The 10035-nt window shown below is 62.5% G+C and overlaps 1 protein-coding gene across 3 annotated transcripts in view; it reads right to left on the reverse strand.

Annotated features, from left to right (window-relative positions):
- Positions 1-10035, reverse strand: part of SPPL2B (signal peptide peptidase like 2B) — a 21625-nt gene that overhangs the window by 5486 nt on the left and 6104 nt on the right. For 2 of the 3 annotated variants that reach the window (XM_032252340.1, XM_032252342.1), the window contains exons 3-13: positions 8152-8334; positions 6972-7061; positions 6618-6757; positions 5630-5772; positions 5420-5516; positions 4595-4711; positions 2340-2421; positions 1602-1676; positions 1286-1348; positions 1059-1158; positions 455-532 (exon numbers count right to left, since the gene is read on the reverse strand). In XM_032252340.1, coding sequence (XP_032108231.1) covers positions 455-532; positions 1059-1158; positions 1286-1348; positions 1602-1676; positions 2340-2421; positions 4595-4711; positions 5420-5516; positions 5630-5772; positions 6618-6757; positions 6972-7061; positions 8152-8334 — 1168 coding nt within the window. The remainder of the gene's footprint in view (positions 1-454; positions 533-1058; positions 1159-1285; positions 1349-1601; positions 1677-2339; positions 2422-4594; positions 4712-5419; positions 5517-5629; positions 5773-6617; positions 6758-6971; positions 7062-8151; positions 8335-10035) is intronic. The other variant, XM_032252341.1, reaches the window with a different exon arrangement.

Here is a 10035-nt window from a genome sequence, read left to right on the forward strand (position 1 = left end):
GTTAGGGTGTTTTGGGGTCATGCTGTTAGAGCTGGGGTTAGGGTGTTACGGGGTCATGCTGTTGGAGCTGGGGTTAGGGTGTTTTGGGGTCATGCTGTTGGAGCTCGGGTTAGGGTGTTATGGGGTCATGTTGCTGGAGCTGGGGTTAGGGTGTTATGGGGTCATGCTATTGGAGCTGGGGTTAGGGTGTTATGGGGTCATGCTATTGGAGCTGGGGTTGAGGTGTTATGGGTCATGCTGTTAGAGCTGGGGTTGAGGTGTTATGGGGTCATGCTGTTGGAGCTGGGTTCGGGTTAGGGTGTTACAGGATCATGCTGTTGGAGTTGGGGTTGAGGTGTTATGGGTCATGCTGTTGGAGCTGCGGTTGGGGTTAGGGGTCAGGGTCAGGACACAGGCTGAGTCAGGGCGGGGTTAGAGCTGGAGCAGCCAGCACAGGCCAGGCCGAGGCACTCACCGATGGTACAGGCCACGAAGTAGACCCTGGAGGACTGGACCTGGATGTCGAACCTGTGGCAGTAGGCCACCAGCAGCCCTGGGGGAGAACAGGGTGGAGGCCCACCGGCCACAAAGCCTCAGAGCAGGGGCTCCCTGGGAGCGGCGGGCACCTGAGCACCCATGGGTGCTGTGGCCTCCTGTGCCCGGTGGCCACACACGCTCACTTAGAACAGAACTGCTGTGACTCTCAGTGGGTAAGAGCAAAGGCCAGCAGACACGCCCGGCAAGACCCCAGGGACGCTGAGGCTGGTAGGGTATAGTCTCTGCCTTCTGCAGCAGCTCGCCGGGACCCAGGCAGGAGCCCTTGTATAGCCCCGAGCAGGATGGAGTGAGGCTGTGTGTATCAGGAGTCCTTCCCCACTCCCTGGGCACCAAGGGGGTCCCCATCCCACCCAGGCACTGCCCTCACTGCCAGGCACCCGGGCCTCAACAGCCCCACCCTGCCTGACCCTGACACTCAGGGCTTCCTCTCCAGCCCAGGCCCCTCACACCCAAAGACAAACCTCAGTCACCCGGGGCCCTGCCCCACAGCACCAACCCACGAGTGCCACCCGCCTCAGTACCTGGCACCAAAATGTCTCCAAAGCCCAGGAGGGAGAAAGGCCGGTCACACAGAGCCAGAGGCGAGGAGTTCAGCCTGGGCACCTTGAGGACCATGGGCAGCTGTGAAGACAGGAAGAGGAAGACACCCTCCAGGACCCTCAACTGACAGCTGGTGCCTCAAGCCCCACCCCGCTCCACGAAACACCTTGGCCCGTGGCAACGTGAGCCTCACAGTGAGGGGACGCACCTTCTCGCGGGTGGCCGAGTCCGAGGGCCCAGTGGCCACCTCCACCATGATGCTGCTCCCACTCTGCACAGAAGGGGGTGGAGTGAGGACTACAGGCAGCGGGGAGTGGGTGACATGGTAGGGGGAGTGGGTAATGGGGTGGGGGGAGCAGGGTGATGGGGCGGGGGTCAGGGTGATGGGGTGAGGGGTCAAGGTGATGGGGTGGAGGAGGGGGTGATAGGGCAGGGCAGTGGGGTGAAGCGGGGTAATGGAGTGGGGGTGGGGTGATGGGGCAGGGGTCGGAGTGATGGAGCTGGGGGGCGGCGCGGGTGCCCACCTTGGTCAGGAAGGGCGTGATGAACACGAAGAAGATGTCGTAGAGGAAGAGCACCAGGAGCAGCAGCGTGCAGGCCTGCGGAGCCCACGGCTGAGGGCGGCCCCACCCTGCCTGTACCTGCACCTCCCCGACTCCCCACTTCCACTCCCATCTCAAGAGGCCCAGCACCTCCTCCTGGGAGGAAGCCTTTTAAGGAACCTGAGCAGAGCACGCCCAGTGCTGGGGACACGCCACGCGGAAGCACGCTTTGGAAGTAACATCGGGGTGGGATTGGAGGACAAAAGTCCGGCTCACAGACTTTCCCCATAACAGGACAACGGGGACAGGAGGACGGAAGCTGGGACCACGCTGGCTCTGGGATACGGGGTCCGTCCCAGGCACGCAAACGCCAGCACCACAGGAGTGCAGCCAGCTCCCAGCACCACCCAGAGGCCAGTTCCTTCAGCTCTGTTCAACTGCTCTCCCCATCACCTCATCCAGACACAGGAGTGACCCTGTCGGAACCACTGCCCAGAGCCACCCGCCCATGCCACCTGGGAGGGGGCGTGGGACCCAATCTTCGAGCCCCAACCTCCACAGCAAGCCTCGGCGGCCGTCCCCAGAACAATGAGCAGAAGAACAGACCTGTAAGGACCACAGCCCCACACAGGCCAGGCTTGGGGGAAGCCCCGTTGCCCACGCTGCCCTGCAGCCACACCCTCCCCATGCTGCCCCGAGGCCGAGCCCTCCCTCACTCACCTTGAAGGTGGGCAGGCGGATGGTCCTCAGCATGTAGAGGCAGAAGGCGATGCCCAGGGCGTCCTGGAGGACCCAGGCCCACCTGCAAGACAAAGCAGCAGCCCCGCCGGGGCGGAAGCTCACTGACCGCCAGGGACGCCACCTCCACGAGCCACACAAGCAAGGCTCACTGGCCCTTGCTCTCGGCCAGCCAGCGGCCACGCTGCCCTTGCACCTGCCCGAGGGATGACCCTGAGGACCCCAGGCCTGTGGGAGGAGCCTCGGCTGTCACAGCTCCAGCAGGGCTGGAGGCACAGGCCCTAACCCAGGCCCACCCTGTGGAAGCAGGTGGAGGAGCCAGCCACTCTGCAGCCAGGATGGTGGACACAGGCCTGGCCAGCTGCATCCCATCAGTCACTGACCCCAGACAGTGGGCGTCACGCTGGAGGCAGGGGCCAGGCAGAGGGTGCATGAGCTAGAGGGCTTGGGCACTGACCCCACCAAACTGGGTTTTTTTGAGATGGAGTCTCACTCTGTCACCTAGCTGGAGCTCAGTGGCATGGTGTCAGCTCACTGCAGCCTCCGCCTGCCAGGTTCAAGGGATTCTCCTGCCTCAGCCTCCTGAGTAGCTGGGATTACAGGCACCCAACACAATGGCAGGCAAATTTTTCTGTATTTTTAGTAGAAATGAGGTTTCTCCGTGTTGGCCAGGCTGGTCTCAAACCCCTGACCTCAAGTGGTCTGCCACCTCGGCCTCCCAAAGTGCTGGAATTACAGGCATGAGCCACCACGCCCAGCTAATTTTTGTAGTTTTAGTAGAGACGGGTTTCACCATCTTGGCCAGGATGGTCTTGAACTTCTCACCTCGTGATCCACCTGCCTTGGCCTCATAAAGTGCTGGGATTACAGATGTGAGCCCCCGTGCCCGGCCCAAACTGGTTATTAAAGAAAAGCCTGTGCCACGCCAGGCTTCCTCACAGCCTCTGGGTCCACAGCGAGTGGGGCTGCAACGCAGCTGGTGTCCCCGGGGCAAAGCACAGAACTGCCTCCTGCAGAAGGCCACCGCCCCCATGGCCAGCTGCAACCTCATGCTCTCTCCGGGCCCCATGCAGAACCCGGGGCCCCTCCTCGTGGGCCCAACCCCCATGCCGGCTCTGCCTGTCACTTGCTGGACAACTTCCCCACCTTCCTCAGCGTCTCAAACATCAAAGGCTTCATTTGAAAATGGGATAAAAACACCTCCCAGGCAGGGCGGCTGCTAAGAACAGAGGGCTCCACAGGAGACGCCAGCACAGCCGATGCCAGGCACCACGCGCCGCCAACACCCAGAGGACCGCGGCCAGCCATGTTTTCTTATTTTACGTTACTTCTTCAATAGAGGCGGAATCTCGCTCTGCTGCCAGGCTGGTCCTGCACTCCTTGGTAAGGCGATCCTCCCGCCTTTGCCTCCCGGATGAAGGGATCACAGGCACGCGCCCCTGCACCCAGCCGGCCCCGGCCTGCTCTAACTTCATGTGCCGGAGCAAGTTCCTGGCTTGGATGTAACTGAAAAATTCATTTTCTCTTTGTGTACAAAGGATTCAAAATATTTTCACGTCTTCCTTCTGCCAGTTAAATGTGCCGTGGCTCCAATCCGCACTAAAGCCAAGCACACTTGGCTGCCTCGGGAAAGCTGGCAGGAAGCGCCAGATGGTGTCTGCGACAGAGGTGGGGGCCAGGCGGGGACAGACCGGCTCTGTCCTCCCAACACCATGCCAGGCGCTCGCCCTCGTGGGGAGGCCTGGGCAGCGGGAGGCAGCCACAGTCCAGGCCGCGTGGGAGGTGAGGATGTGGGGAGCAGTGCAGGTACCGCCGTCACTGCTGAGGGCCGCGGCAGGCATGACCGAGGGGGTCAGGGACCCTGGCACCCACACCCTGGGCCTCGGACCTGTGGTGTACCCCGGGCGCCAGGACGGGGACAGCAGGGGCAGACAGTGCTCTGGGCAGCGCTGCCCCGCACAGGAGTCCCAGCCAGGTGTGCCGGAGGACGTGGCACCAGGGCCACGGGGCTCTGGCCTCTCCTCCGAGATCCAGTCAGGGTTCCCATGGCCCGGGACAAACACCATCAGGGCAGCCTGGGCCACAGCTTTTCCTAACGGGAGCTCAAGCGGCTCCATGCTGGGCAGCCTCCAAGGAGGGAAGGGAGTCAGGGCCCCGGGAGCCCTGGAGGGAGGGAGCGTCTGAGGACACCCAGGTGGGCGCGCCACCACCCTCGAGGGCCCAGTAGCAGCACTTACTGGTCCTCGTTGCGGAAGATGCCCCACACCACGCTGACGGCCACGCAGAAGAGCGCCAGCAGCAGCATGCGCACCTGCGGGCGCTTGTGGAAGTAGGGCAGGCTGTTGCTGGGGACCCTGGGGAGCACAGGGCAGTCAGGGCCAAGCCCTCCAGCCCCAGCCTCATCCCACTGCCCACCGCCTTCGGGCCCTGTCCAGGCACCCCTCCAGAGTGGCAGCCCGCACTCTAGCCTCCTATGAAACTCCACATCCCCACACGATGGCACAGGAGGTGCCCCCGGGGTGGGGCGGTGCAGGGCAGAGCCCAGCTGGGGCAGGCGTTAGGGGCCACTGGCTGTACCCAAGAGCCCCCTCACCTGCGCTGGGCTCCCTCTGCCTTGGCCCTGCCTGCTCCAGGCCTCTACTTCCACCCAGGGACGGCAACCAAAAAGGTCTCCCCTTGGGCAGGTCCTGCTTCCTAGACCCGGGTCTGACCTTATCTGAGGCCCCCCGGCAGTTCCCTTTGCCCCTAAGAGCCAGGCCAAGCTCTGGGCCAAGGGAAACCTTCCGGGTTCTGCAGAGAACCCTGGCGCCTCCCGTGCCCCCGCCAGCCTGACACCCAGGGCAGGGTTCCTGGGGACGAGGGCACCCTCCCCCGCTGCCCCTCCGTGCCTGGCTGCTGGTGGGCTCCGCTGAGAGCTCGCCCCAACTCCACACTGCTCCAGGGCCTAGGAGCCCTAGGCCAGCACTGAGTGAGCACCTGCTGTATACCCTGGGCTACACCGCACATGGGGGGCCGTGGTCGTCACTGCACAGGGCCAGGCACATGGGCCCAGGCAGCCTCACCTGCACTCGCCGAAAGGCAGCCGCCGCACACAGGGCGCCAGGCAGCTGTAGAGGCCGGTGGCGGAGGCCAAGCAGAAGATCCCAATGACCACATACACTGCAGGGGCAGGGCCATGAGGTCAGCGGCCAGGCCCGCATGCCACCCTCCCTCCACCCAGGGCTGGCTGCCCACCCGCCCGGGGCGAGAGTGCCCACGGAGGCCCAGCGCACCAAGGAGGTCGTAGAAGTGGTAGAGCAGGACCAGCATGGAGCAGCACATCACCACGAACACGCAGGTCATCACCGGCGTCACGTCCACCGCCTCGTCCTCCTGCTTCTCCAGTCCATCGTCACGCTTGTGCTTCATGTACCTTCTTGGGAGACACCACGGGGTCACGGGGCACTGGGGCCGGCTGGCCGACACGAGGCCATGAACCCACAGCCACCCGGGGCCCGGGGCAGAAAACCCAAGAGCAGGAGGGGAAGGGGAAGGGGCGAACTGAGGCGTAAGGAAGGGTCCCGAGCATCCCCAGGACAGACTAGACCACACAGCAGAGGGTCGCAGGGCCCGCGTCCCTAGGTTGGGCCAGGGCAGCCACTAGGCGGGGCCAGAGGCTGGCGTGTGAGCAGCAACTGCAGCTTGGATCTGCATAAAGATCCCTGGACAAGGGGCCACCCAGACCCAGGCAGCTCAGCAGGAGAGGGCAGCTGGCTCCAGTCACCTGCCAAGCGTACACCTGCCACACCCACACCTTCCCAGCCCCCCCAACTGCCGCATCCACACCTGCCACGCCCACATCCACCACACCCACACCTGCCACGCCCACAGCTGCCACACCCACAGCTGCCATGCCCACACCCGCCACACCCACACCTGTCGCACCTGCCACGCCCACACCTGCCACACCCACAGCTGCCATGCCCACACCCACCACACCCACACCTGTCACACCCGCCACCCGCACACCTGTCGCACCTGCCACGCCCACACCTGCCCAGCCTTGCACACCCACCCGGTCCCAGGAGACTACCCAGGCAGGGGAAAAGCCTGATTCTGTCCCGAGACCTCCTGAGGACACAAGGAAGGCTCCACGGGGTAAGCCATGCCTGCCACACCCAAAGCGCTCACTGCTGGTTTGGATGGGAAGACTGGCTGTCCCGGCCCCGGCGTCAGAACCGCCCGCCCCGCACGTCACAGCACACATGGTGCAACACTCACTTCTTCACGTCCCGGCTCCCGGCCCAGTAGCCACCAACGGCGACAGTGCCCACGGCCATGATGAAGATGATGACCATGTTGTAGTCCAGCACCGGCTCGTGAGGTGCGTACAGCGACGCCTGCACCGCGCGGCCGAAACGCTGCCTCGACACACACGGCAGAGGCGGCGTCAGCCATGGTCCCCAAGCAGCCGTGAGCTGTGGGGCTGGGGCTGGAGAAACGGACCTGCAGGGGCCACACCTCCCCCATCACCCCAATCCCACCAACTGACGAATGAGCCCCCCCCACACCACCGGCAGCCAGCCCGAAGCCCCAGCGTCGCGGGAGCACGGGTGTCAGCAGGCCAGGACCTACCCTGAAGATGTCCAGCATGTCTCTGTAGCTGAGCAGGGCCACGGGGATGGCAATCTCGTCATACTGCGTCTTATTGCCCCCTGGGGGGACCTGGGGGCCCAGAGGAGGGAGCAGCAGGCATCACCCGTGGCAGTAGGTGGGCCCCCAGCTCTGTGCCCATTCGCCTCCTCTCTTGGGACCCTCACTCAAGGCTCAGCCAGGCTGGGGGCGTCTGCATGCTCCCCTCTGCACCCAGCAACCTCTGGCCCCCCAGGAGGACCCAAGGACAGGGAGGCCCAAAGTCACCAAGCCTTCCCCACCTGACGACAGGGTCCCAGGCTTCAAGAGCCACCAATCCCTCCCTCGGCCGTGGGACTCCCTAACCACACACACACGTCCTAAGTGACACTTGTCCCCAGAGCACAAGCCACGGCCCATGCGTGCCCACTAAGCCACCCTGAGCCCCACACCCACTGAGGCCCTCTCTCAACTGCAAAGGCAGCGCAAGCGAAGGGGATGGCACCGCAGCGCTCCCAGGCCTGCTCTGCCCTCGGCCCTCAGCCCCTGCACCAGGCCCACCTTGGTCGGCAGGCTCAGGCCACAGCATGGGCAGCGGCCAGCCCAGAGTCACAGACAGGGCTATGAAGGCATTCCTGAACCCTATTTTCTTATCTCAAAACTACACTTCAGGGGAGGCCGTGCACCCTGCCCAGCCAGCAGGCAGCATGTCCCCATGCTGTAGCTGGCCCTGCCAGGCCCTCAGCTCTCAGCCACAGCCCCATTTCACAAGAGAGGGAACAGGGGCTAAGCTTCAGGCCACCTGGCTAGGACCACACAGGTAAGCACAGCCCCGCCGGCTCGAGGACCAGGGTACCGGGGTCCCCAAAAGGGACCTGCTCAGGCCAGACCACCTGCTCCTCAGAAGCCACCCCAATCCCATCCCCAAGGAGGGTGTGGTCTCCAGTCACCCTGGGGGCTGCTCCAGGACAGGCGCCTCACAAGACACGGCCAGAGTTCCACAGCCCAACCAGCGGCTGGGGAGCAAAGACGCATCTCCGCCCACACCCTCCCCACAGACAGGCCTGCCTTTAGTGAGATGTCGGAAAACCAGCCCCTGCCCCTGCCGCCGCCCCCTTCTGCCCCCCAAGAGTAAACTAAGGAAGGCCGGGCCCCATGGGGGGAGGGGCGCACAGGGTCGTACCAGCCTCTCCCTGCTGACGATGAGCAGCCCGCGTGCCCCACTGCCCTGGGCCAGCCTCACTTTCTCATAGAAGGTGCAGTTCCCCCGGGCCACCAGCGGGATCTGGTCGCGGAAGCCGTGGGCGGGGAGGTCGGCTGCAGAGCAGAGGAGGGAGGCCGTCCAGTTGCGCAGCTGCAAGGGAGGCTGGAAAGGCCAGGGCATGGTGTCGTCTCGCGGATGTGAGTCACTGCAGGGCCCAGCTGCTCCTTCCCCTACCCGAAGCCTGCCCTGAGCTAGGCCCCAGCCCTCGCCCGTGCGGCCTCAGCCACAACTAGGCATGGCCATCCCGACGGTGGGTCCCACAGTGGGCCCTGGACCACGGCTGGGCTGCCTCATCTGAGGGGCCAGGGCCTCCAGGACCACTGCGGCTGTGTCCACAAGGACAGCATGCACCATCCCCAGTGCACAGGAGGCCCAAGCACATGGCACACACACGCACACACAACCACATACATGTACACTCATGCTCAGGCAGACACACACCTATTACACACACACCACACAAACACTCTCAGGCACATACACATACATACCTATTACACATGCATTCACACACATACACAGCCAGGCCCGAGCACACGCACACACATGCACATACAACCACATACATGTGCACTCACGCTCGGGCAGACACACACACCACCCGAACCCACACAAACACTCTCAGGCACACACACATACCTATTACACATGCATGCACACACACAGAGCCAGGCCCGAGCACACAGTGCACACACACATGTGCACACACACACTTATACACACAACCACATACATGTGCACTCATGCTCAGGCAGACACACACACCTCTCACACACACACCACACGAACTCACACAAACACTCAGGCACACACACATACCTATTACACTTGCATTCACACACACACACACACAGCCAGGCCCGAGCACACAGTGCGCACACACACACGTACACACAGCCACTTACATGGGCACTCACACTCGGGCAGACACACACACCTATCACACACACCACACGAACTCACACAAACGCTCTCAGGCACACACACACACACCTATTACACATGCACTCTAAGCCAGGCCCGAGCACACGGTGCACACACACACTCATGCACACAAACCGAGACATAAACACACACTCAGGCACACATATATCCACACACAAACCTGTTACACACACACACACATATGCACATATGTGGAGTCACGCCGCAGGCACGTGCACACATCGACACACATACCTATTAGTTATATGTGCACACACATGTACACACACTCAGGGCACATGCACACATCCACAAACATACCTGTTACGTGTTTACACACGTGCACACACATGCACTCACACATCTGTACAGATGCCTATTGCACACACACGTACACACATGCACACACAAACACAGGCACATTCGGGCCCATGCTCCCCCCATACAGCTATCACACACGTGATCACACACACATGTGCTGATGCATCCACAAATACACACACTAAGGCACACACATCCACACACATATTACACATGTGCTCACACAAACTCAGAAGTATGCACTCAGACACATGTCTACGCACACACCTATTACACACGCTCACAAGTACACACAAAAAAACGGGCACATGCACACACACCCATGTGAACTCACCTAGAACATGTGTTCAGACACATGCACACATCCAGGCATATACCAATTACACCCTTGCTCACACACACACACTATGCACACAGCAGACAGGAAGACGGTAGTGCCTCTTGGCTGACAGGCCTCAAGGGATCCAGGAGGGGGGCGGGATGCAGTGGGGAAGGAGGCAGGGCCTAAGGAATATACTGGGGAAGGAGGCGGGGCCTAAGGGATATACTGGGGAAGGA

This window comes from Sapajus apella, unplaced genomic scaffold (genome assembly GCF_009761245.1).
Source record: "Sapajus apella isolate SASKATOON/1434 unplaced genomic scaffold, GSC_monkey_1.0 scaffold77, whole genome shotgun sequence".
Taxonomy (NCBI): domain Eukaryota; kingdom Metazoa; phylum Chordata; class Mammalia; order Primates; family Cebidae; genus Sapajus; species Sapajus apella.